At 35.4% G+C, this 27,231-nt stretch overlaps 2 protein-coding genes across 5 annotated transcripts; both read right to left on the bottom strand.

The window, feature by feature from the left end:
* Positions 1-2,979: 2,979 nt before the first annotated feature.
* LOC144564763 (uncharacterized) lies at positions 2,980-4,785 on the bottom strand. The gene is made up of 2 exons (XM_078314366.1): positions 4,629-4,785; positions 2,980-3,714 (listed from the first exon to the last, which is right to left on the bottom strand). Exons 1-2 carry the CDS (start codon positions 4,749-4,751, stop codon positions 3,127-3,129), a joined length of 711 nt encoding a protein of 236 aa, XP_078170492.1. The 5' UTR covers positions 4,752-4,785; the 3' UTR covers positions 2,980-3,126.
* Positions 4,786-9,478: 4,693 nt separating this feature from the next.
* LOC144564243 (helicase-like transcription factor CHR28) lies at positions 9,479-17,355 on the bottom strand. 4 transcript variants are annotated; one of them, XM_078313824.1, is made up of 11 exons: positions 17,044-17,355; positions 16,346-16,415; positions 15,381-15,737; positions 14,175-14,680; positions 13,662-13,733; positions 13,282-13,359; positions 12,210-13,190; positions 11,588-11,809; positions 10,607-11,119; positions 10,153-10,362; positions 9,479-9,844 (listed from the first exon to the last, which is right to left on the bottom strand). In XM_078313824.1, the coding sequence occupies exons 1-11, from the start codon at positions 17,164-17,166 to the stop codon at positions 9,743-9,745; spliced, it is 3,234 nt and encodes a 1,077-aa protein (XP_078169950.1). In that variant the 5' UTR covers positions 17,167-17,355; the 3' UTR covers positions 9,479-9,742. The 4 variants fall into 4 exon arrangements, with proteins under 4 accessions (XP_078169950.1, XP_078169951.1, XP_078169952.1 ...); XM_078313825.1 differs by having other exon boundaries at positions 15,381-15,734; XM_078313826.1 differs by lacking the exon at positions 13,662-13,733.
* Positions 17,356-27,231: the final 9,876 nt, after the last annotated feature.

Below are 27,231 nucleotides of genomic sequence, written 5' to 3'. Positions count from 1 at the left end.
GAATTCGTTCTCCGTCATACCTCATACCTCATACCTTCCTCTTCTGGATACCATATTACCTTAAGTAACTCAAATTTTGAGTTTATACTCACACCGTCAGATCTGTTTTACCACGAATATTAAAGGATCCCCGTGCATCCCACCACGGGCCGGATTGGCCCAGATTATGATCGAACGGTTTCAATCTAAGCTTACAATTTCAGTTACTTCAGAGGATTGGACTCCCTCTGACCCGTATTAAATCTCCCGATTTTAAACTATTAATTTATTTACCGTTTCTGTTCCTAGTGTTGACCGATGACCGTAGTGACCCTCCAATCTCCATGTGTCTACTTCTGTTTACCCATTCTTCCCCTCAAGTACCGAGTTAATAATTTTTCAATTAGAAAATTGTGAGATTGCCATTACAAAACTTCAAAATTATGAGATTACAAATTTTAAAATTGTAAAAATGTTATTATAAAACTTCTGGAGATTTGTCATTAATACTGTATTGATCTTTTTAAAATAAAAAAATATAATACCTAAAATACCTTTAATGAAAAAACATGAAGCAGCATAGATCACTGCAGACACGAACCCTACCCTTATCTCCCTTCCACCTGGAGACGAACCCTACCCTTTTCTTCCTTCCGCCTGGAGACACGAACCCTAGCCAACTGACCTATTTCTCCCTTCCGCCTGGAGACAAATTTCCTTTATGAACCCTAGCCAACGGGCCACATGGTGTACGCCTTTCGCTCTTCTCAGTTCTTCTTCTCCCTTCTGTGTTGGTCTGAATGCTGAGCATGGAGGAGTTCAAGAAACTAATGGAAGAGAGGGAGGACGTCGGCAAGGAGAAAGAGCTCAGAGAGGCATTCAAGATGTACGAGATCAAAGGAGATGGGTGCATCACCGCAAAGAGATTGAAAAGAATGTTGAGTCGACTCGGCTCATCACGAAACGTCGAGTGCACGGTGATGATCCGCCAGTTTGACCTTGACGAGGATGGAGTGCTTAGCTTCGAGGAGTTTAGGGCTATGACGACGACTTGAAGCTATTGTTTAAGATGCATGTTTTGATGCTCAAGCAAAATTCTGTTTATATTGAGTGTATCTATTTTCTTTGCTTTTTTTTTGGTTTGTAATTGATATCTCGTAAATTTATCTATATTCCGACCTGTATTTTGTACCAAAACCTGTGTTTAAACCATTAAATCGGTCGTATTTCATTAAAATATCTATAGAATGTGGTACTGCTACAAGTTTGTTCTTATTTTGCAGGAATCGGGCGAAATCGAGGAGAATCTAGAATTTGAGAAGTTTTTACATGGCCCGTGTATCATCTTGTCCGGCACGTATCAACCTCGACTCGACCACAAACACGACCGTTGACTCGACCACAGAAGGAACACAGGCACACAGCCCATATAGGATTTCACACGGGCCGTGTCAGGCAATTCTGAAAACAGATCCAAAATCTGGAAACAAGACCTATTGAATGAAGGTCGGCCAGAAAAGCTTACAAGTGGGATTTCTTGCACCAGAGAGGTCATTCTGGGGCATAGAAGCATTCCTAGGGTTTTGGGATTGGCGGCTATTGCTTGGAGGCGAAGTTGAGAAGCAAGAGACGAGAGTTTTGTTGTGGATCTTCTTCTTCTTTGGGTTTTATCATGGCTTCTCATTACTTTACTTGTTTTATTTGCTTTAGAACTATGCTTGAGTAGATTTCTTTGTTTCTAGGGTTAAGATGTAATTGAATGTTTTGTTTTGCATGATAGTTATTGAATTTTTGTGTTGGAATTTGTGTTTGATCTTAATTGCTTAGATTAAATTGTTTGATTTTTATTGGTTTGTCACTAAATGCATGATCACATCTAAAGCGCATTTCACCATTTATAATCTCTCAACCAAAACTAAGTACATGAGGTAGATTTAGTGATCTGAAAGGTGAAACCAAATAGTAGCCGAAAGATGAGGTTACTTTTAGAATACCAAATAAGCAACTAGGTAATTCGGACCAATACGAAAGTTGAGGTCTAGAATTCGACGAGGGTAAATATTGCAACTCCATACCAAGTTTTATGAGCCAACATACGACAGTTGAGGTTTATGAACATTAGGTCTAGTCAATAGAACCCTACACAAAGGAACAACACAAAGAAACAGTAATTGGTGCATTAACTCGAGGCTCACACGGACAGTGTATGAGAGTACCCGGCCTGTGTAACTGGACACAGCCCGTATAGGAAGCTATGCAGCCCGTGTAGGAAACTACACGGACCGGGTGCCTCGAGGCAGAACTGAGATGAAGTCTGAAACCCTGGAAACGCCTTTTATTATTGATTTAAACCAAGTTAATTTAGTTTCTTACTTTTAATTATCGTATTTGAATTGAACTGATTAGGAACTTAAGCACCAAAAACCAGCCTTTTCTCACTTCTAGTTGTTTATTAATTTAAGTAGAGTCTGGTTAATACTTGAACCGTCCTTTGAATCGATACCTTCCAAAGATACCTGAATATACTGCTCGATAGAATTGTGCACTTGCAATATGAATCGAAAGGTGTAACCAAGGTTTAAAAGGTATAGCATGCTATACTGAAACTTTGTGCATACGCTTTTGTGTGAACAATAGTCCAATTGAATATATGTTTTACAAGGACAACTAATTGTACTTAACAATTAGAATTCTAGTTTGAATCTAATATAAACATACTGAACATGATTGTTGTCCTCACAATTTTCATTGCTTTTGTGCTTCTTTAATGTGTACTAAAGTGAGTGATGAATTAGTAGCAAGAACATTGAGAAAATTTGCAGTAACAGCTGTTTCTAATCCGAGCAATATAGCAGCCCGGCTTGGCAGTTAAGCACCAAGATTCTTCAAGTGCATAGTGAACAAATTCAAAAGATCAGCCAGCTTGTTTCTATTGTAGTGTTTACCTATGGCTTGATTGAGGCAATGAAAATTACATTTTAGCCAAAAGATTAGTCACACTTGCAAGGCATTTAGTAATTGTATCAGGTAGAGAGCTCAATTTATCAACTATAGAAAGAAGTTCAAAACTACACAAGCTACCTAAAGAACCTAAAGAAAATCATCTCTTCCCCTTACAATCACATAGCAAAAGGCAAATACTTACAATTAGTACTCATTAAAATGTATAGCACCAACCTTCCACACAAGATAAGTGGTGCCAAACATAATTATGGTAATTAAAAGAAAAGAAACCACAACTGCAAGCACATCGGCACCAAAAGGGTTACTAATGGTCCATTTTCCCTGAGGCAACCCCCTTTTACTATCATCAAACAAGTTTGTGGGTGCTTCCGGGAGACGGGATCCCCTTTTCTTTCCTTTATCAGTCTCTTTGATAGCTTCCAAAACTTTACTTCCAAATTCAGATTTTGGGGGCTTAGGATTAGACTCAGCATACTTTGAGAGTACACGTGCAGCTCGTAACCTCTCACGCGCAGTTAAAGGAGGTCTCTTGCTGTCCAGGCTTGGAAGGGCATTTTCGTCATTGTTTTGTGGCTTTTCTTCTGTGTTTGCTTGCTCTGATATTTTTGGCTCGAAGACTGGTAGGCCATTTCCATCAGTTGTTGCCGAGATCATAGTGCATCTGTTCTTCTTTGGTGCATAGAAATAAATTGCATTTTGTTTATAGTGTCTAATGCTAAGGCAGGATTGATTAGACCACGGTCCAGTCCTCGACAGGCTATCTAGCTTTACCTACAGCATATCAAATCAGAGTTAACTGTTAATAGTTTATCATTCCTCAAATTAACGACAAAGTGAGTAACTACTCAAACTGAACCAAGTCATATTTGCAAAAATTCTTTTGACTTTGTTTATTTTATAGTTATTCAAATAATTAATTAAAGAAAAAGAAAGAATTAATAAGAATGTCTTCCACTCACAATAAATCTAAATTATCTTCACCGGTATTGATCAACTCAGATGCCACAAAAATTGGAAGCATTAAAGAAGTCATTTAAATTCACCAGAATTGATCAACTCAAAAGTTCCACATCATTCTTATACCAATGGGCCATCAATCTGTAGTCTTTTGGTTATGATCGATGCTAATAGATTACCACTATACACAATTATATTAATTGTTTTATATATATATTGGGTTTTAACATTATTTATAGAATTTGGATAAGGACTTAGTTAGAGGCACACAACCAGCATCCTGCATCACATATGTGCATTTGTTCTGTAAATAATAAAAGCCAAATTTGACAGTAAAGATCAGAACCCAATTTTCTTTCTCTTTTTTTCTCTTCATGGTAAAGCTTTACTCAGAAATCAGGTTGTTAAAACCTAATTTTCTATATGATGAAATCCCCCGTTAAAATTTGAATAATAAAGAGAAAAAAAAAACACATATACTACATATGCAGTATCAATTGCCTCACAAAAACATAAATAGTTTGAAAATATTACACTTTTGATTTCAAATTTATGGTGTTTGAAATTTTCGAATTCAGTATCCTACTAAATTAGGTGTAACAGAAAAAAAAAATCGGGCAAAAGAAGCTTAAATATATGAAAACAAGCCTTCGGAATTTCCTCAATACATCAAAACACACACACAAAAAAAGAGATAAAATATGTGAAAAATCCGTGATAATTCTTACTGTTTTGAGAGATGCACGAGCAGTTCTAGGAGGAGTCGAGAGCCTTGATTTCATAGATATAATTTCCCATGGAAAAGAGCGATTATTTGCCGTGAGAAATCCGTAAGAGGCAGCTGTTGCCATTTTTATTTCCAGAAAAAAAAAAAAAAAAAAAAAAACCGAGAGGGAGGGAGAAAGGTAATTAAAATCATAGCTATGGTTTTATACTTTTTTTGTTCTAGATGAGGATGGGAACATTTGGAACCACAAAAGGGCACCTGTTTGGACCCACACGGAACTATGAGCGATATTTATTTATTTAGAATTTTAGATAGATACCTTAATTCTGGATGTAGGTGACGTCAGCAATGAACAGTAGCACGCCTACTCTGTGCCGTCTGATTGAAAATCAACGGTTCATCAACGTTTTCTCCGCTCTTCAATTGGTCCCAGAAATGAGACTACGCTGTCGCCTCTCGACCTGTCTAATTTCTCCTTCACCGTCTACAATCTACAACCGCTCGCTCTACCTCTCCGCAAACCCCTCTCTTTGGCTCAAAACCCAGCCGCAAGTTCTTCTCTCTGGCACAATTCAGACATAGTCAGAAACATGGAGGGCATGAAGGGTTGATCTGAAGAGAAGAACGAAGTCCATTCTCACATGAAAAGATACGGAGCCTAATCGCCTCTGGTTAATGCCATCTGACAAATGCTCCTCAATTTGTATTTCATGGATTTGGTATATACTCACAAATGCTCTATTATTTCAAGCACAACAATGTCTATTACATGTGCTTAATTTGGACTTCAAATCAGTAGTTTCACCTTACGAATTCCACTTTTTTTTTTTTTTTTGGGATCGAATTTTTCTGGTATTGGCTGATATAGCACTGTTCTTTTTTTCTGAAATTTCTCATATTGATCAGATAAAATCATATATCAGAATTTTGCTGTGTATTTCTCTTGGACCTGATAATAACAGGTACCAGTATGGGTATCGGTTATTGTTTATTGGGTTATTGGGTTATAGATATCTGACAAGAACAGATGATTACCAGTGTTTGCTGGTCAGAATCAAAAGCTTTGAGCTTTATCGGGTTATTGGGTATTTTCCTCATGTGCTTATTAGAACAGATGCTGGTATGGATTTTGTGGCAGCTGGTCGAACAGGTGGAGCGCCTCAGTGATATTTGATTTGCTGATGATGCTGTAGGGTCGAAATTTGACTGGGGGAAGGCGTAGCAGACAAGACGAAGGCCTTGCAAAAAGCCAATGGGGATTGGGATTGGAATTAGAAGTTGAAGGTCAAAATTTCTAAATTGCATTTTTAGACATGCTGTAGATGTAATTAGAAGACCTCCAAAGGATTGGGATCAGCTGGCCATCATCTCTCAGCAGGTTTGAATCAATGATCATGATGAAATTATTTACTTTTTTTTTTCCTACTGTAGTATTTGATGTAATGAAATACTAGATGTTCTGGTGTTTGCGCTGACATGTACTCGTACACTGCATCGGTATACATTGTCTCTAGTAAAAACCATTTGCATTGATGGAACGTTGTATGAATCTGAACAATTATAACCTGCAACTTGAAAAACACATGATTGTGGACCATATAAGACAGTAAACTCATCATAATCTATTATGGAAGAATTTAATATCATGCACAGTTAACATATAACCTGAATTTACCCGTTAATGTAGTATCCATGCATTTAAATCTATCAACCTTCATCTATATTTATATTATTGCATACACTATATTTTTAGTTCATTGCAAATCTAATCTAACTGCCCAATTTTTTTCCTTCAACAGTTTTTTTTATCGTGGCCAATAAAAGGTAGGACCTCCTTCGTTGTTATCGGCCTCTACTCTTCTCTACTGTCTTGGTGAGATGTGTAAAATGTATTGTTGCATATTTTTTCTATTTTCATACAAGTTGTTTGGACTCTACTTCTTTACTTCCTTTTCTCCATGGCTCCAAAAAACGTCCGATGCAACTCTGAAATGACAGAACCGGACCGAAATAAGTTGTTACAAAACGACATTCAAAGGAATACAAATACTAGTAAGTGAAAAAGGGAAATAAAATGGGAACAACTATCAAGCTTCGGAAGTTCCGTTCGACAGCGACAGAATTCGCATCAAACTGACCGTTGAAATACGTCGGACACTGCCACAGTAGGAAGTAGGAAGTAGGAATCCGTTGGAGGGAAATAAATGAATTCACATCCTCTCAGATATCTCATATTTTGCGTTACTTTTTGGAAAATCAAAACTGTTCAATTACGTTCTATACGAATCTCAAAGCTCAAATAATACTGGGCCCTGCGCTATCCCCAAATGGACACCCGACACGTCAGTCATGCAAAATATGAGATATCTCAGACTCAGAGGGTACGCACCCGAAACAAATGGAGTAATTTTGTCAAGTTTACAACGCGCACCCTCGCCGTTGAATATTAATTGTCTATGTTCGGCAGCTTTCCTTTCCTTAAGACTTAAGAGGTTGTGGATTAAAAAATTAATCTTAACTAAGGAACGATTTCATTGCTTCCATTGCCGTCAACTTCGCTACAGAGGCTATGGAGAAGATGAACTTTCTCTTTGCACGCCGAGGGAACCGTTCAAAGTTGGAGAGTAGTGGTTTGCTCTCGGGCATGGGCATACCCGGGCACGGGCACGGGTAGGCACCGGCACGGCGGGTATACAGGTACCACGGACCGGGCATTACGATTTTTTTTTTTCAAAAACCCTGCCCTGCCCGTCTTATACCCGCAGGGGGGAGGGCAGTCGGGTCCGGGGTGTTTTTTTTTTTTTTTTTTTACAGTGTCGTATGAATATTATTACATGTTTATAATTCGGTTTTTAAAATATGAATAGTTCAATATCAAATAGAAGGAATTGTTTGGGAATAATATTGTGAGATATATTTTTTTTATTTTTTATTTCTGATCAATTTATTTTTGGATTTTTAATTTTAATAAATACTATTTATATATTGTGCAATCAGCTATAATAACACTCGAAAAAATAATTTACCGTTTAAATTATTAATTTTCAGTATGAAGTGACTGGAATATTCTTGATAAATTTATTCTTGCTTGAATATTTTTATAAATTTAATAGTCCGCAGTTTTCAATGTTAATTTTGAATTAATAATAATTTCTTATTTCGAATGTTTGTAATTTTTCACGTACAGAAAATAGTTTTTTCAATTTTAATAACTTCCGAATATATATCTTTCCTATGAAAATAAAATAAAACATGCAAACTCAGAGATAAAAAGCTTGAATAGCAAACGATTCATATGTGTTAAAGAAACTAATAACAACATAAATTAGCTAAGTATCTTTACAAGATCAATATTTGTATTTAATGCATCTAGTTTAAATATATTTCAAAGAAACAATTAGTTATACGTCAATTTTTTAATAATTATATGTCAAAGCATGAAGCAACTAGTTTGATATAAAAATATGCTTAAAGATAATAATATATTTGTTAGAAGAAACATTTAAGTACTGAACATAACGAGAAGTTAACATAAGATTGAGACTTAAAAATAAACTAAAAGTACATATGTTTTTAGTTGTATACTTCTTGTATACAAATCAGGTAACGTCAAAATTATTCGTCATCCGAGGTATTATATTAAATGTGCAAAATACTGAAGTAGACTTAGGCAAAACAATCACATGATCCGGATTGAAGAGTTCAAATCTGATGCTATAACTAAAATTTTAACATACTTTTCAAGGACGGAGTCAAATTTTCGAATTATTTGGATCAAATACATATGAAAATAAATTATATATAATTTTTCTATAGAGAATAGGGTCAAAGTTTCTACTATCAAACGTCTCTATTTTTATAATATAAAAAATAAATTTTATTTGTTACATAAGTAATTTAATATATTTTTAATATAAATTTGAAAAAGAAAATTATTCATGTAATTTAAGTTTGTTGATTTGACAAAAAAAAAATTATATTAACAAAAAGAGAATAATTTTCTGACAATTGTAGAGATAGAGATATATACTCATCACATGCAAAACAATTGTAAAAAAAATTGTGACACTTTCAGACAAATTGTTAATTTAGCCAGATTGCTAAATTAGTATTGCTTTATACCCTTGTAATTATATTGCAAATGTCACGTTAGTGGTGATATTCTTTTGCAAGAGGGATCACATAGTATTGCTTTATAAAATTTCAACACAAATAGACTAATTGAATTGAAAGAGAGAAAAAAAATTACAAGAGACATACATTTGAATTTTTTTGAAACTGGCGAGGGGGGGGCGGATTTCAAAAATAAAATGGGTCGGGTAGGGTACACGGGTACGAGTTCGGATTCCCGGTCCGGTTTGGGCGGGCACGGGTACACCCAGGTTTTTGCCCCAAAAATTAGGTCTAGCCCGTTTAACACCCGTACCCATGTATACCCGGGCTCGGACACGAGTACCCCAGGCAGTAGGCACAGATTGCCCAGGCATGTGTTAGCAAACCTCTAGGCAAATCTCCAATTTAAGAGGTTTTATAGTGGCATTTTTACAATTTTAAAATTTGTAGTGACAATCTCACAATTTCAAGATTTTGTAATGACAATCTCACAATTTTTCCTTAACATTTAGCAGGAAATCAAACGTAAACCAAGTTCCAATGTAATTGATGAACTTGAGGCAACTAATTGCTTGAGACAATTATCGTTGTCAGTTTTTTTTATTTTTTTTATCAGGCTTCTCCCTCTTTTTTCTCCAGAAAGCACGTTGGAAACTTCGTTTCTAGAAGATAATACCATATCTTTGCGATTCACTAAACATAAAACTCAGAATAAAGAAAACAAAGAACGCCAGCACAAGAGTACAGTATACCTATCTTTGATCTTTGGCCCTTCTAAATAATACAAAAGAAAAGAACAAACTATAATATTTACAAATACTATGTTGATTCTTTTGTTAGCAGCAATCTCTCCTAAAGCAGATGGCAGATTCTAAGGAAAAAAAAAAGAACATTGTTATAGCTCAGAAAAAAAACTTATAATCAGCACGATTCAAACTGTTTGCTAAGAGCTACATCAAAATTGCAATCAAGGCATAATAGGAGAGCCCTTTAAGCCTCAAATTATCTGAATAGATATTCCAAATCTTCGACAGTTAAACGGGTCTGGTGGGAGCCCATCTCATCCTCCCCAAATGCTGATGCCACCATCTCCCTCTTCTTTTGCTGCAGTAATTAGGAAAATATAATTAACTTTCAGTGCATACAGAAAGCAACCCAAGGTCGTCCATTTGGGCTCCAGCTCAGCATTTTTTCTAATCCCTAAAAATGGCTGAGTTTTATTTACACAGTATATGTACATTTCTGGATTTATCTTAAATAAATTATTCAGATAACTAAAAGTTCATCCTTTTATATTATGGAGGAACAAAAAGTGAGCATCAAAAGGCCATGTCCCACCCAAAACCAGCAGGTCAATCAGCTTTAGGGAAGAAAACATCAAAATTTGCAATAATAACCACTAAATAACTTACCTGCAGTGCTAAGATGCGATCCTCAACAGTGTTCTCCACTGTGAGCCGAGAGACACAAACAGGGCGGCTCTGACCGATACGGTGGGCCCGATCAATAGCCTGGTCCTCAGTGGTGGGGTTCCACCAAAGGTCAAGTAAAATCACATGGTTTGCCGCCACCATGTTCAGCCCCAGACTAGCTGCTTTGAGGGACATCATCATCACTGCCACCTGTTTCCCATTTTTTTTGATGAAAAGGAACTTTGTGAGCAGAGCTAATATTTGTACCAGTGATTCAAACAGGACACAAGAAATAAAACCCTCGATGTTATTTGCAAATGTTCCAAACAATGCAGGTACTAATTACAAAAACAGAATATAGCAACAACAAAATATTAGCTGATCTGCAAATAGAGCCATAAAAGTTAATGTAGACATACAGCCCATAAACAGATGGAAAAGAAAGAAAAAGAACCTCAGGAAGCGTATTAAAATCTTTAATAGCCTTCTCTCTGGCGGTCACAGACATGGTCCCATCAAGTCGCCGGTACTGCAACCGAGATTCCTTCAAAGGCGCTTCCAGCATATCCAGCATGCGGGTCCACTGTGAGAACACTATTGCCTTCTCAGTAATCACTGGCTTCTTTTCAAAAGGCTTCCTTTCTATCTCTTCTCCCCCCTCACACTTCACTTCCAGCGGTGGCAAAGAATGCAGTATATCAAGTGCCATTTTTATTTTGGAAGAGTGGCTGGTGCAGGACAGAGACATGCTGGGCATGTTGGCATCGCTTAATTCTTCCTCTTTTACCAAGGTGCCTCCCGAAAGAGAGGATTTCAGAGCGGATTTGGTGAACAGGGAGGCAAGGCTGAGGCGGGACCTACATTTTGGACACAAAGAACTGTCTTCCCCACCAGTCAGTCTCTCCGAGATACATTGATTGCAGAACACATGCTCACATGTCGTCACCACAGCATCCTCAGGAGCATCCTGTGCAGAATATATAAACAAATCAATAGAGTTTTATTGTATGTATAAATGTATCCAATACATATCATCAATAAATTATGGAAGTGATCCTCCATTTTCATCAATAGCAAAAGAAATACAACTGTATTGAGAAACTTCGTCCATTAGCACTTTTATCATTTTGACTTCCTGAAGAACCAGAGCACTAAATTTTTTGCAAAAAACAGTTCGGGATGGGATGTGGTTTTTTGCATTCTCCGGTCCAGAAAGGCTTTCTTTGCATATATCTGTCATATTCTTCATAACCATTTATGAAGAATGCTGCGCATTGAGCTAGTGTTACATCTAAATACTTTCTCGTCCAAACCAAACAATCAAATTGCAGGACACTTGTAAGACCGACAAATAAAAATTAAGGTTCCCATTTCAAAACAAATTGCTTGATGTTCTTTTTCCACAGATAAAAAAAATAAATAAATAAAAACTTACATTACATAAACCGCAAAGTGCAGAACTAGCTTCCAAGAAACTAAGCAGGTGTTCCTGTTTCTCTCGAGGAAGCTTGCTTGCCATGTCTACTGAACTCCTCCAGTTTGTGTTTGAATTACAGCCATTGACCATAAGGGGGTGATTGCATGCTTGACGGAGCCGTAGAAGCATCAGCAATATATTCACATAATTTTGCTTCACTGTACCTGCATCTGCATACACCTGAAGCACCAAACCATTGCAATAATGGTTAACTCAACCAAAAACATTCAGTAATGAATGGCTTGAGAAAAAAAAATAACTTCTGTGCATAAGAACTACACTTATAAAAATACCTGGTAGCTACCCTTAATTCAAAACTTGATCAAATCATTCCTCATGTAGTTCACATAAATTCACAAACCAATATTTAATTTCCCGGCTTGGTTGTAGTTCAACTTGGGCTTTATAAAAGAAGTACAATCAATTGAACTAGGGGTATAAAGTTAGGTGTAATTGCAGACATAAACGAAAAATGTGTTGGGCAACTCACAAACATGAGAAATTGTTGTGGAAACAAAACAAAATTATAGTTCTCTGTGTAATAACAAGTGGAAAACAGAAATGGGAAATTAGTAAAAACCTTGAACTGTGCTCTGGATTCTGCTTCAAGGGCAGAGTAGAAAGATCGCTCATCAGGTGAGAACCGCACCTTCTTAAGACTCACTGTCTTGGATGGTAAGTTTATGATAGGCTTTCCATCAAGAAGGGTCCCTTTAGTACGACGGAGCATTATAGTTTTTAACACAGCCTGTAGCTTCTTGTACCCGGTGCTAGAGTTCTTACTAATCGGATTTTTTATCATGGAGACGAATGAACTCAACGTTGAGAATGGCTCATACCTCAAGAACCTGAAGTAGCTATACAAATCCTCAACTGCATTTTGCATAGGAGTCCCAGATAAGCACCATCTCCTTTTGGCTCGTAGGCCCCAGCACGCCCTTGCCACCTGCGTACGGTAATTTTTTATACTCTGTGCCTCGTCTAGGATAACCCTGAACCACCAGACCTTACCAAGCGGCCGCAGCACTTCAGGAAGAGCTGCTTGAGAGTTTCCACCCTCTTTTTGCTTCTTTCTCTTCTTACTCAACAATTTACTTTTACCCCCACCCTCCTCGTCTTTGTCATCTGGATGTTTCGGCGCCTCCATGGTGACAATAGCATATGTGGTCAGAACCACATCGTATTTGGCTAGCTCAGCTGGATCCTTAGTACGGCCACTGCCATGATAGACCAAATATGACAACCTGGCTTCCTTGGAAACCTTCCTCTCAAGTTCATCAGCCCATTGCCGTAGGACACTGGTGGGACATACGACTAGAGTCCCTGCTGCAAGCCGACCAGTTGTCTGAGCTGGAGGTGGGCTAGGAAGCAAAGTTGCAAGTCGTGGTTTCTTTGCGGCATGCAGCATGTCAGCATTGGGATCATCCCCATCCTCGTCCTCGTCATCATCAAGGGTTAGTGTTTCACACTTGACCGGTGGTCCCATGGTTATTGATTGAGAGGAAGGTGGGGATCTCTCAGTTAGGATCAGGGAGATAGTTGATACTGTTTTTCCCAGTCCCTACAAAACCATTACATAACTATTAGTCTTAGTCATCTAGTGCATAGTTTTTCATTTGACAACTATTATCAGAGAGGGAGAATAAAAAAACCTGATCATCTGCAAGTATACCGCCAGAGCAGTGTGGATTGCGGGTCTCCTTTTGAACCATCCATGCCAAAGCTATTTTCTGCACCACAGTGTCACAAAAGATCAATCATAAGGGAACAGAAGACTTTGCAATAGGGGCAGAATCAGATCATACGGTAAGGTGGGGCATAATTTTAACTATTTTGGTTGTAAGCATAATTCTACAGCCGTTTTAATTACAAGTAGATTTTACAAGCATAGTTTTACAATTATTTGGGCCAGGGGGGCACGTTTCCCCTAAGCCAACATGTGCCTCCACCCCTTCCGTGCAAAGTTAGGTACAAAATATATGATCATACCACTAATGAAGTTCTAAAGTAGCTAAGAAGAAAAATTAAAGACCTGATGTCTGAGCAAGGTTACGGCCAAGGTACCTTCCGGAGGGACAGCTTCAGACTTTGGTTGGGATAAATCCTGTCATACCACAGCCAGTAAAAACTTTATTACAGCGTTATGAAGGCATATTGCACATATATTTCCACCCTTTTGCCAATATCAACCAAAATGAATTATTGCAATCAACACCCTACGTTCTATTACGGTCCCATAAACAAAGCCCAACTATTCTAGGCTAATACAAAGGTACAATGTGTGCATGTCTTCACTTCAACAATGACAATTTTTCTTGCCACTGCATCTCAATAATTGTTCCCAAGTCCTAACTACACTAAGATCATAACAACAGGGTACAAGTTTGGAGCTCCAATATAATATAAAATTCCGATCAATGTAGTATATAAATGTCAGAAGCCTCAATGTGTAACCACTTTAGTAATTAATTAAATTGTATTTTCGGTATGCAAAAGAAAGTTGGTTGATAGTAATAAATTAAAGAAATGGACGGAGAGGGTAAACCTGGAGTGCAAGACGGAAGGTCGTCCTCTCATCGAAAGTCTTATACCGCATGGCTAGTGGCGGTAAATAACTGCCAGATGTCTGTCCAAAAGTGGGTCTACCATATATAGGAGGATTTGGCGGCTTCGCTACAGTATAGTCAATAATAGATACATCATCGTCTTCTGCTATATTGTTCATTTCAAGGCACTTTTTAACAGGATTATTTATCCCTCCTGAAGCACCACTCAACTGCTTTGCAAAATTTCTTTTGGAGGGAAGAGGTGATGAGTCAGTACTGGAGGGAAGCGGGGAAGAATCATCTGCATCAGAGATGTCAGATACTGACATGTACATGTCATCAGAGAGTTCTTCGCATGCCTCTTCTTCTTCTTCTTCAATCTTTGTTTCGATTCCAATTCCAAGAGGCATAGTAGGCATTTGCAAAGACTGATCTAGGAAGTTCATTTCAAGAAAACCATAAGTACTTCCATCATGAGGCTCTGTTAAACAGCTGTGTGATGATTCTGCACAACAAAAGCCACCATTGTCATTCATAAAAGTTCATTTTTCATTTTATTCATTTACATTTTAATCCTTTTATTTTTAACAAGTGACTATATCCTCATGTTCACATGTGAAATAATATTTGACAGTTTCAAAACAACACCAATATTCTTCAAATAAAAGAAGGCTCCATTTTTTCTTTATCTTAGAGTGTCTTCTCACTTTTTCTCTGGGACAATTTGCCCTTCTGATAACTTCTGGGAAACGAAACCCAACTTTAAATTAATTCTGTTCTTGGTTAACAAGGATGGGGGTAGAGTTTCCAGAACAAATTAAACAAAAAAAATGAACTAAAAGGATTCATCATAAGTTATAGAATTGCTGGTGGTTAAATTACTGACTAGTCCATTTTGATCATAAACAATGCAGAAGTTTCACCCATATAATGGAACAGAGGGCAAATTCAGTTTAGGGATTCAATATTTTGAAGGTACTTTCTACAAATTCGGATACACTATGGGTACTTTTGCACCAAAAGTATTTGCCAATATACCATTGGTAATACTGTAATAGGTCAGGCAACCCACCAAACAATGACAAAGACCATCCGATGCAAGAATTTATGTATGAATCAAACAAAAACATATTCATATAAAATGACATAGATCATAAAACTAAAATATATAAATACACAAACAGAGACACAAAGCTAGCACGTACCGCCTACTCCATAATAAGACGAAGATTTATTATTCAGTTGCGGTTGAAATTGCACATTATTGAGCTGGGGTTGAAGTTGAGGTTGAATGTAAAGCTCTGGGCCCCACTGGTACCCTGAAAATTCCCCCTTCACTTGTCCTTCCAGATCCTGAGTAGTGTTCAGGTTCAGGTTCAGGTCAAGGTCACAATTTGATAAGGGGCTCAACCACTGCTCGGTGTCTGTCACATTACAGAAGTTGTCAGGGTCGTCTTGTTGGGCCAAATTATCCATTGGAAAGAAGTTCCCATATAACATCTCTGCATTTTCAAGAGGAGCTGTTTTACTTCCATTCTCCATGCCCCAAAGATTGTTTCCTGCTATTTTTCAAGAAAAGAGTGCTAATCATTGTTAGTACCCACAAAAGAGAAACAATCATTTTCAATTATGCAACTGAAGAACCATATACTTTAGATTATTCAAACACAACACCCAGATTCTTAACCATATGCCCAATGTACAACTGTCATGATTGCAACCCTTTGATCCCCTGCCAAATCGAACTGAAATCATACTTAGGATGGTTTTCAACTTAATCAAAGAGAATATGTTCGAATTAACATTAAAGTTTCTCACAGATCAATCATTTAATTTGAGTCATTGTTCTAGGGTATTAGTCACAAATAACAAGGAAAATTGAGGTCTTACATGCAAATACGATAAATGCTAGGCATATTTGCAAGTACGGTAGAATATTGTATATACGTTACAACAAACTCAGGCAATAATAAAGAAAGGAGTCAGTCAAGGGTTCATGATGCTGGGTGTGCTCCTGAGACCAGTAGGGCATTCTGGGTTTTGTTTGGGTAGTTTTGCATTTATGAATATTTTGTTTGAACTAGTTCTTGTAAGTTTTCTTTTTATGCAATGGAAGGGCATTTTTGCCTATTTTTCAAAAAAAAAAAATTAATAGAGAAAGGAATTTTACCTTCCCGCCCTTGAAAAAAATTTGGTGAGTGAATAACTGGTTTGGACTCGAATAAAACGTCCTCATTTACCTGTAGGTTAGGATTGCAATCAGGGCTTAGCAACAATGACTAAAATCCATCAAAATAAATAATATGCCAAATTTAAGAAAATAAAATTATGTCTTCAAGAACTAGTGATGAGTCATATAAGAAAAGGCTTAATCAAAGCGCGAAAACCTACAGTGATGTAAAAGATTCTTCAAAGAGTCTTGTCACTCTTTAGCAACCAAAAAAATGGTATTTAAATATAGACAGGAACCAAGTTTACGCATTTATCTCGCTAGAAAAATTAGCCCAAACAAAGAATTTTCTCTTAATTCATACAAATTTCACTTGTAAACATAATTCTGCAAAGCCTTTTCACCCTCAAATTGCAAAACAATTTTCATGTCAAATGAAATTTCCCAATTAAGCGAAAGAAGATACAAGCTTGAAAACAATATAACAGTAATAACTACATGAACTGGCAAATTCAATATCAATTTCATCCAATAAAACATATTACTCCTCAATTTTTACAGTAATTACTCCAGACGGACACAAATTGAACGAAAGTTCAGGGTTTATGCTTCTGACCTACCAACAATTCCGATGGAACCGTAATATAAAAGGCGAAATAAATTGGGGGGCAAAAAAAAAACAGAGAAAAAAAACTGACAGTAGGCGAGCGCGGGTCTTCGTTCAATATGTCAAATATATCGGTAAGGCTGCAAGCGAGATTCTCTTCTACCGGAGCCTCCTCCATCGATTGGCCTAGATTTAGATTTCCTTCGTTTCCCATATCCTTAAGCGCACGAATCTAGCATAACATGCGGGAGAGAGCGATGGAGAGATCCAGGGAAGGTCGCTATTTATTGCGGTTAATTTTGAGAGTCGAATCGAGAGGAAGAGCGGGGGAGAAAGAGGAAAGTAAAGAAACGGGGGAAAGGAAGAAAAAGAAGGGGGAGAGGGTGGGAGGTTGCGCGATAGTTTCCTATCACAAGACCTTTCCACCAGGATTTTCCACGCGATATCTCTTACTTTCACTGCAGTATGGTCCCACTTTAAATAGGGACCCAGTTTCAGTGGGTCATCACAAGGACGGTGAGGTGTACTCGGTGCAATCAGTCGTGACGACTGTTTTTGCACGGAGCCAGCGTAAGTCAAGTCGGTGATTGGTGGATTCCAATTTCTAAAATTGGTTCGGTCTTTTTTCGGTTCCGATATTTGCGTCAGCAGCCTTCTAACCCGATTGCGATAGGCCGACTTGGTTTAATTTTGGGTTACAAATCAGCCCAATTTTTTTTTTTTTTAAATTTATTTAATTTATTTCCGCCGTGCGTTTTGGAAGCATCCACTGAGAATTACTTGGCAAAGGCAGAGAATTTGCCGACAAATCATCGCTGAAATTGTACAAGAATTATAATTGACCCTCTTTTTATATATATATATATATATATTTAGATCAGCTAATTGATGTATACATGGTTCTTAGTATATGAGAATACACAAAAGAGTTGTTGACGTTGATTTTGATAATTGTTATTTTGTCGTCATTCATTGAATAAGTCGATTGATTTGGCATCTCTGGAAACAATGATGCTGGGTTTAATTAAGTTATTTCTAATTTGTCATGTAAGGTTATCTCAGAGTGAAATTGTCCAGTTAGGTTTCCTGGATTGGTTGCACATATATATAGACTTATAGAGGCATTGGTATGCTAGCCTGAGACTTTGTTAATTTTATGGTTGATTTTGTTTCAAAACTAAAAGAACAGAGTATCTGCTCTTTCCTGATATTTTATTTTATTAGTTTTCTTCTATGTTAATTCTTTTCTCATGTCATTTTACTAGATATAAAAGGACCAAATTGTGCTTACAATACTATGTTAGAACTAATATCGTGCCAGTACGTTGCAACATAAATATATTATAAGAGAATAAAGAAAAATCCATACAAAATAACTTATTTTAATAAAAAAAAATAGATTAAATAACAAATAACATTCTTTAAATAACATATTAAATGACATCTACATTTTAATAGCATTTCTTAAATGGCATATTAAATAACATATTAAATGACATATATTTTGTTTATCTTTTTAGCATAATTTCATAAAAAATCTCAAACAAAATGACAAATAACATTCCACAAGTGATATAAAAGAAAGAAATAAAAGAAGACATAACCAATCAATTATCAATCAATTCAAAAATTTCTTAAATGACATTTAAAAAATAGAAAAAAAATCAGATTCAAGCAGAAAGATAAGACAATTTGCATGTAGCGAGTAAGTGTCTAAATAGATTTAAACCTCTACAAGTAAAAAAGACATAAAAAAAAAAAAAGATGAATAGAATCAGATATTTGATCATAGAGTTGGGCGGATCATGACATATATGTGCTTAATATAAGAATGGAGATAAGAATCGTTATTTTAGCAGATTATATAAAAAATATGGTCATTTATGTAGTTTTATAAATTTTTTAAAAGTATCATTTGTAAGATAAAAAAAATTGCCAAAGATTTAAGAATTTGTCTGCATGAATATATTATCCGGTATTTTTCAACAAAATTATTAGTTTGTTTAGGACTTCTTTGGAAATATGCATATTTAATGCCTATGTAATATTTACCGTGTAAAACTTGAATACTAGACTCATTAAAATGAGGGTTTATTATTAGTGTATCTATCTGATCTTGTAATTTTTTCAATTTTTCAGATCACATTCGCCATTAAATTTAAACATCCTTATCTTTCTCTCCTTGTCTTCATTTAATCTAATATTAGACTTCAATTAAAAATTAAACTCACTAAAATACCCAATTTTTTTGAATGAAGTCCTTTTTTTTTCCTTTCAAAACAATTCATTTTAGGCTATTAATCAAAACTATTCTATAAGTATGATGAGGAGGGTTCAAATGCCTCCATGTTTTTGTGCCTCCATCTCTCTCCATCATTTTCAAAGTTCAAACAGTCGATCCGAACCGCTCAACCTAACCTCCATACTAAAATATGTTTGGAGACCAAATTTTATATTTTTAGAAATTTTTTTACTATTTTTTTAGATAGGTACAAAATCAGTAAATCTGAATCATCTAAAAACAGTATTTTTGTACCTATCTAAATTTTTAGATAGGTACAAATTTAGACTTCTATACATAAAACAAATGTATTTAATCAAAAAGGACAAATTATATAATTGGAGGGCTGATATTTAATCTGAAAATTCATCTTTCAATCTCAGCCATTGACGAATCAGGACAACTACTCGCATAATATAATATAAGAATGGAGATGTCTTGTTTCAATTTAAGCTTCGTATATATTCTAATAAAAGTAGCTATACATCCAAAATTGGCCACACCAGTACTCTTAAGTAAATCATGGAAGTATTGTTATTTTTTTTACCTCTTAAATTGTACGGTTTTGAAAATAAATTTGACCTCTTAAACCGTACAATTTAAGAGGTCAAATTTAATTAATTTACTCTTAAGTAAATTAGAATATGTCTCTCTGATAAGAGGTAAAATTTAAGATGAAGCTTTGCAATAAGGGGGGGGGGGGCCCATTTTGGTTAATTCACCGTAAATAATTTAGTTGGAATCCAAAAGCCCAAAATGAATTTGTCAATAGTCTTTCATTTCGGAGGAAGGAGGAAGGAGGAAGGGTAATATGAAATCCGTATATATGATATATCCTAGTTTACGGTGGGACCCACGTAATTCAGATTTATTAATTGTTACTTGTTAGTCTGACCAAACTCTCAATCAATCAAGTGTCTTTTCTTTTTTTAGATCGTCGTAGCTGTAGCCTGTAGGGGTCCGATAGATTCATGCATGCCAGATTTAAAAAATGATATGATATGGAATTAATCATGCATGGATCATTTCATTCTACATTACATAACACTACAAGACTTACCAAAGCTAGCGTTATGGTTTAATTCAAACTTTTCTCTCCCCAAGGCACGGTAGAACTTAACAGATCTGGCATGAATCAAAAATACAACTAATTAATTAATTAAGGGGTGGAAACTTGGATTATGTGGTTTGTTTGTGTGACTTGGTTCCTATGGAAAGAAAGAAACTGATCACTTTATTTCTTTAAATATTTTTGGTATGAAAGTTGTTGTCTGTAGCTTTGTAAGGTGAATTCAGAGGATACTGGTAAAGATCCTCAACTGTGTATTATTCTGGTTTTAGTGTTATGAACATCTGGCAGTATCTGCCCTTGTGTTAGAAATTAGTAGTGTGGCCTTGACGATACATATTCTTGATTCGACAGTCGACACTGTAGTCTTGTGGTTGTGGGATATTGTCGTATTGAGGATCCGGGATGATAGTTGATTGAACTGAGAGGCAGAGGGGAGCATTTCTTATATCTTGACAAGACTGCTTTAATTTATTAGAGGGGAGCCTTACAATTACAATTACAATTACAATTACAATTACAAATATCAACTTCAACTGTCGTCTGTCGTAGAGTGGTAGAGGCAGGTGCTAGAGAACGTGGGTGTGGGTCCCACCTAAACTTTTAGCGGGTCGGGTCTCTAATTAATCCACAATTACTAACTAATTAATTAACACAAGGTAAGGTGGGGAAAATGCACATGCATCATTGATTCATTATACCATTATACCATGTCCATGTGATGTGACCGCGATAAATATATTGACAGAGTCTTTTTGGCTTCCTGCAGCGCATGGACATTATTATGATCAATATATATAGATAATGTTGCATATGACTCTGTGCTGCATGAAGTAAACACTACTCTGTTAATATGTTAACCCATGTGAGTTGTGACCGTCCCTTAATTATCTCTGTGTCTGGTCATGTTTGAGATTTTGACTGACCCACTTTAGCAGATTAATTTGGAGCATTACAATTTTTCAATTAATTCAAAAATATTATTATTATTTTTTTTATTTTTTTGTATGGACTGCCGCCGGCGTTTCTATTCCCGGACCTTGAGAAAACAAACAAACAAACGAATCTGACAAAACAAAACAACTGTGTGAACAGTCAAAATACCTCTACAAATTGTTATCTTCAAGTCTGCTAATTTTTCATACGCTATTTAATTTAATGCAATTGTAATATTTCAAGTTGGGTAGCTGCATAATTATTTAATGTTAAAATGTATTAAATATTTTGTAAAGACTCGCAGAGATGAAATATATGTTCGATACCATAAAATAAATCGAATAATTTATTCGATTCCTTAGAATTTATATGCAGATACAAATGGTAAGGAACTGAATCAATAATTCAATTTTTTAAATAATGCTTAAAAAAACAAATTAATGATTGGGAAAACCCTTCTGTTTTTCTCATTTCAAACTAAATAGTCCGAAATTTTTATAAATACTCAAAAATAAAACAAAATTATCAAATCTACCAAATTTTTGAAAGAATCTCGAAAAATACCAAATCCACTTACTGGGTAACCGGATTTTCAATTTCTTTCCGGTGACCCAATTCCCGGAATTGATGCCTATGTCTGGTTACTTGGTAACCGGAAATATGGAGAGTGTCCAGTTATCCAATAACCGGTTTTGGTCCGGTTATTTGATAACCGATTTTTTTAATTTATAATATATGTATATGTAGAGCAAAGCTAGGGTATGATGTGCTCACCAAGAGAGTTTGGTGAGCACAACTCCAAAAATATATTGGATCGACGTCAAACGTCGAATCCAAACTGTTGAAATCTATGTACTTCATGAGTGATGCATATAAATGCAAAATTTTGAAAGTTTCGAGTTTATTTGCTACACGGTCAAGCGGTCAAAGAAATAATAAAAATTGAATATATAAAAAAACTTATAAATTAACTTATAAAATATTCATTTCTTTGACCGCTTGACCGTGTAGCAAATAAACTCGAAACTTTCAAATTTTACATGTACATGCATCACTCATGAAGTACATGGATTTCAACGGTTTGGATTTGGCGTTTGAAGTCGATCCGATGAACTTTTGGAGTTGTGCTCACCAAACTCTCTTGGTGAGCACATCACACCCTAGCTTTACTCTATATGTATATGTATATCAAATTTGACCTCTGCTGATAAATCAACAAGTCTGGACTGATACAGGGACCAAACTGCAAAAGTGATTACACTAGCATATAGAGTATTAAAAAATACACAGAATTGACATAAATTTTAATTTATTTGGATTTTTCTACAGTTAGTTATGAATTTTCAAAGTTATGAATTTTCGGAAAGGGGCGAACGAGACGGATCCGAATATCACCCGGGAGTAACCCCAGGCATCCAAAGTACCAGAATTTCAAAAAAAATATTGTTTAATACCTCAAAAATTCAGTTTAAGTTTTCATTCAACGGTAGGTATACAATGATCGGTATTTTGTTTATAAACCTCGTTTGGGTTTTTTTTATAAACTCATTTTTTTATAATATATGTATATGTTTATATAATATAATACATGTATATATACATGAGTTAGACTGGGGTGCTATGGATAGCATAGTGGCCTCTATGCTACGGCTCAATATTCGAGTTTTCAAAATCCAAACGGTCGATCCGAACCGTTCATCTTATTCTCCATATTAATATCTGCTTGGAGACCAAATTTTATAATTTTCTGATTTTTTTTTACTATTTATTAAGCCACTTTGAAAATCGCTAATCCAACGGTTTTACTGTTTTGTGCAGCCACCGTTGGATCAACAATTTTGTAAAATACTTAATAAATAGTAAAACAATTCAGAAAAATGTAAAATTTGGTCTCCAAGCAGATATTAATATGGAGAATAAGATGAACGGTTCGGATCGACCGTTTGGATTTTGAAAACTTGAATATTGAGCCGTAGCATAGAGGCCACTATGCTATCCATAGCACCCCAGCCTAACTCTATATACATTATGTATATATGTATATATTGTAGATATTATAAAAAAAAACCAACCGTGGAAAATGAGTTTATATATACATATACATATATTATATCTACATATACATATACATATATTATATATGAGGAGGGTTCAAATGCCTCCATGTTTTTGTGCCTCCATCATGCCTCCATCTCCCTCCATCATTTTCAAAGTTCAAACAGTCGATCCGAACCGCTCAACCTAACCTCCATACTAAAATATGTTTGGAGACCAAATTTTATATTTTTAGGAATTTTTTTAGATAGGTACAAAATCAGTAAATCTGAACCATCTAAAAACAGTATTTTTGTACCTATCCAAAAAAATAGTAAAAAATTTTCTAAAAATATAAAATTTGGTCTCCAAACATATTTTAGTATGGAGTTTAGGTTGAGCGGTTCGGATCGACTATTTGAACTTTGAAAATGATGGAGAGAGATGGAGGCATGATGGAGGCATTTGAACCCTCCTCATTATATATACATATACATATATTATACATATATTATAAAAAAAAAAAGTTTATAAAAAAAAACGGTTACCAAATAACTAGACCAAAACCGGTTATTGGATAACCGGACACTCTCCATATTTCCGGTTACCAAGTAATTGGACATGGGCATCAATTTCGGAAATTGGGTCACCAGAAAGAAATTGAAAATCCAGCTACCTAGTAAGCAGATTGGGTACTTTTCGAGATTCTTTCAAAAATTGGATTAATTTCGTAATTTTGTTTTATTTTTGAGTATTTATAAAAATTTCGGAAAAACATTTAATATATTTCTAAATAAGAAAATTGTTGCTTGTGACAATTACTATTGGTATGTACCCAGTGTACTTCACATGAGATGTAAAGAAAAAAATTCAGAAACTGATGGGCTAATATACTTTGAGCAGGTTCTCTTTGTTTTGGCGAGTTAAATAATGAAAAATTTAAGATAGCATTAAATAAAGGTTGCAACACTCCCACTCCGTACCAATACCAATACCAATACCATCCATCTCAAGATGATTCTCAACTACCGAGAAATTTTGTTTGTGGCTCTTTAAGGATTCTTCCCCGGCAGCTTCTGGCAAGTTCTAAAAATAATAAAAACATAAATAAAAGGATTCTATTTCTACCCCCATTTCGGAAAAAAATAAATTTATAAACGATAATTAAAAGAAAAACAGTTTTACCAAATCAACATGATTATTTATTTTTTATTTTTTTTTTTGCAAAAATCATAAGAACCGAAATGTCATTTCGGTTCCGAATATTTTTTTTGTGTGACCGAAATGGCATTTCGGTCTCTAGTGATTTCACATTTTTTCAGATCCGCTATCACTCAAAAATCCTAAACTGAAGATTCATGACCGAAACTTAGAGGTTCATAGACAAAGCAGGTATTGTTCTGGGCCAAAACTTGGGGTTTCTGACATAAATTGAGCCGAAACAAAGGTCTAGAAAAGAGAAAAAAATACATGGGCCCGAAATTCCAATTCGATCCCAGCTGAAAAAACAGTGGACTGAAATGGCATCTCGATTCAATGTATTACACCAACGGCTACACCATTTTTTCATAAAAAAAATGTGAAATCACTAGGGACCGAAATGACATTTCTAGCATTTTGGTTCTTATGATTTTTGTAAAAAAAAAAAAAATTAATCATGTTGGTGTGGTATTTTTTTTTTAATTATGGTTTATAAAAAAAATCCCATTTCGGATGGGCGTTAAATTTTGTGGGATATTTTTTTTCTTTTTGTATATGTAATAAATTTTTCACTTTCATTTTTATTTTATTTTTTTTATAAGGATGTGGAAAAAACAGTATATTAAACTAAATTATCTGTTGTCGTGATTTCTTGTTTCATCTTTTTTTTTTTAGAGAAAAATGAAGGTCTCGCCTTCAAGTTCCATTAAACTGACACCAGAGATGTCGTTTTTTACAAGATTTTTGAATTTAAAATACAATTTGTAAATTTAAAGCAATTAAGGAAAGCACAACAATTGAAATTACTGTTTTGGAATGTAAATGCAAAAACAGTAAAATTTATGAACCGAACTTAAAAGTTGCCATAAGCCAATCTTCGAGTGGCTTTGCAGCGAGCCCGTCTTGTTTCATCTCTTTCTTCGAAAATTTCAAATAAAAAATGTTGAATACATTATTATCCAATGTTGAATAAATTATACTTATTTATACTTGCATCTGAATCTTGTAAAAGTTATCATGATCTCGAAATACTTAGAATTTGATCGGAATAAAAACCTATTAAAACAAAATTCATTTCAATAAAAAGAGATGAAAATAATTGATTTGAAAATCAATTTCATTTATCATATTATATATGTATATAAAAGGACAGAATTCGATCTTAAATAATAAGAGTTAAGACTTACAACTCTTCTTTTTTTCTTCAGTCACAAACTGTCAAGACTTGTAACTCTTTTGCTTCTCTATCTCTTTTACACACAGATAGTATTATATATCATTTACTAGTAAATTAAAGACCTGTTGTCGATACTACATAATTAATTAATATTGCTTGCACGGATTATATTATATATACTCTATTCAATTAAGTAGCTATTTTTCCTAGCTTGCATGTTGAACGAATTTTTATAACATTTTAAAGTGAAGCGATTGCTTCCTTTATACTATAAAATGTTTCACAAAAAATGATCGCGAAGAGCAGTTATTTTATGATCTTTGTTTTTGTAATTGATGATAGATTTTGGAAAGCATAGTCATAGACATAGTGTGTAAAAAATATATAATAAGCAGGTTCATATATAATCCGCTCAAGTTTAATTAATTATTCGGAGCATAGTAATTAAAAAATAAAACCGTACCAGTGGTATTTGATTTTGCCATGACAGTACTATCTGTCAGTGTCAGGTCACCACCCAGTAATTACTTTAACTTTAGTTAACTTATTTTCAGTAAAATAAAAAATGTAATGCAGATGAAAGCTAGCTAAGCTAGGTGCCTAGGTGGAGTCTCATTAATATTTTATTACAGCTGTGGTTGGTTCCTTGTGCTGGTCAAATGAAGGGAAGAATTAAGCCATCCACATCTGCATGAATTTGTATGCTCTGCTCTGCTCTGCTCTGAGATATCTCAAACTTTGCGTGACTTTATGGAAAATCCCAACCGTTTAAATACGCTCTGCACCAATCTCAAAGCACACATATAAATTAAAAACCATAAAATAAAACCTAATTACAAACTACTCAGTAAATATTAAATCAAGAAAGTGTAAGTGCCGGCACGATCTTTGTCACAACTCACAACTTTGAAATCATTTTTTTCGAAATAATAGTGACACATCACACATGGAATGTGACATGCAGAGAATCCCAGCATGCTTCAGCTTCCAATTCTCGATTGAACACTCCCATCCACGTGCTTATCGGCTTCTCTCTCTGGCGACTGGCGACTGGCGACTGGCGAGGGCTCGTAGTTCCCGACCTATGCCTCCCCATCCGCTGCAACAAAGGTAACGGAATTTTGTCTAACAATCTCACGCCTACACTGTTCGATCAAAATCAAGACAACCCCTCGATGTTTGATTTGATCTAACGAACCAAAACAATTGTAGCTGCGGTGGTCAGAACTCAGAAGTAGATGTGAACTCCAACACCTATATCCATATCCATATGACATTACTGAAAGTCTGAAACTTAATGAAGCATAAATAAAAATAAATAAAAAAGGTCGCACTAAAACTAAAATACTCACATTCACAAGCAAACAAACAGACTGTATGGCTGTATTGTATTGTACGCCCCTCCCTCCATCTCTCTCTCTCACCTCGATCTCTCGGCCTTCTCTCTCCATTTCTCTCTCTTTTGCAATTTTGGTTCCTCTTTGCTCCCTTTGAACAGGGAAGGAGAAAAGCTGAGATACCCTCTGCGGTCTGCGCTAATCAAATCAAGACACTCGTCGTGATCTCTCGATTTGATTGGTTG

The sequence above is a fragment of the Carex rostrata genome, chromosome 13, assembly GCF_964058835.1.
Source record: "Carex rostrata chromosome 13, lpCarRost1.2, whole genome shotgun sequence".
NCBI lineage: Eukaryota > Viridiplantae > Streptophyta > Magnoliopsida > Poales > Cyperaceae > Carex > Carex rostrata.
Note: the sequence above shows the minus strand (reverse complement) of the source record. Positions and strands in the feature narration are given on the sequence as shown.

Bases quoted from the DNA above. Each gene is read 5' to 3' on its own strand.
- LOC144564763 (XM_078314366.1), bottom strand. From the start codon at position 4,751: ATGGCAACAGCTGCCTCTTACGGATTTCTCACGGCAAATAATCGCTCT. The intron at 3,715-4,628 runs GTAAGAATTATC...GATATGCTGTAG, and splicing joins CTCGTGCATCTCTCAAAACA to GTAAAGCTAGATAGCCTGTC.
- LOC144564243 (XM_078313824.1), bottom strand. From the start codon at position 17,166: ATGGGAAACGAAGGAAATCTAAATCTAGGCCAATCGATGGAGGAGGCT. The intron at 16,416-17,043 runs GTCAGTTTTTTT...CCTAACCTACAG, and splicing joins AAGACCCGCGCTCGCCTACT to GTAAATGAGGACGTTTTATT. The intron at 14,681-15,380 runs GTACGTGCTAGC...TTTGTTGTGCAG, and splicing joins GTCTTATTATGGAGTAGGCG to AATCATCACACAGCTGTTTA.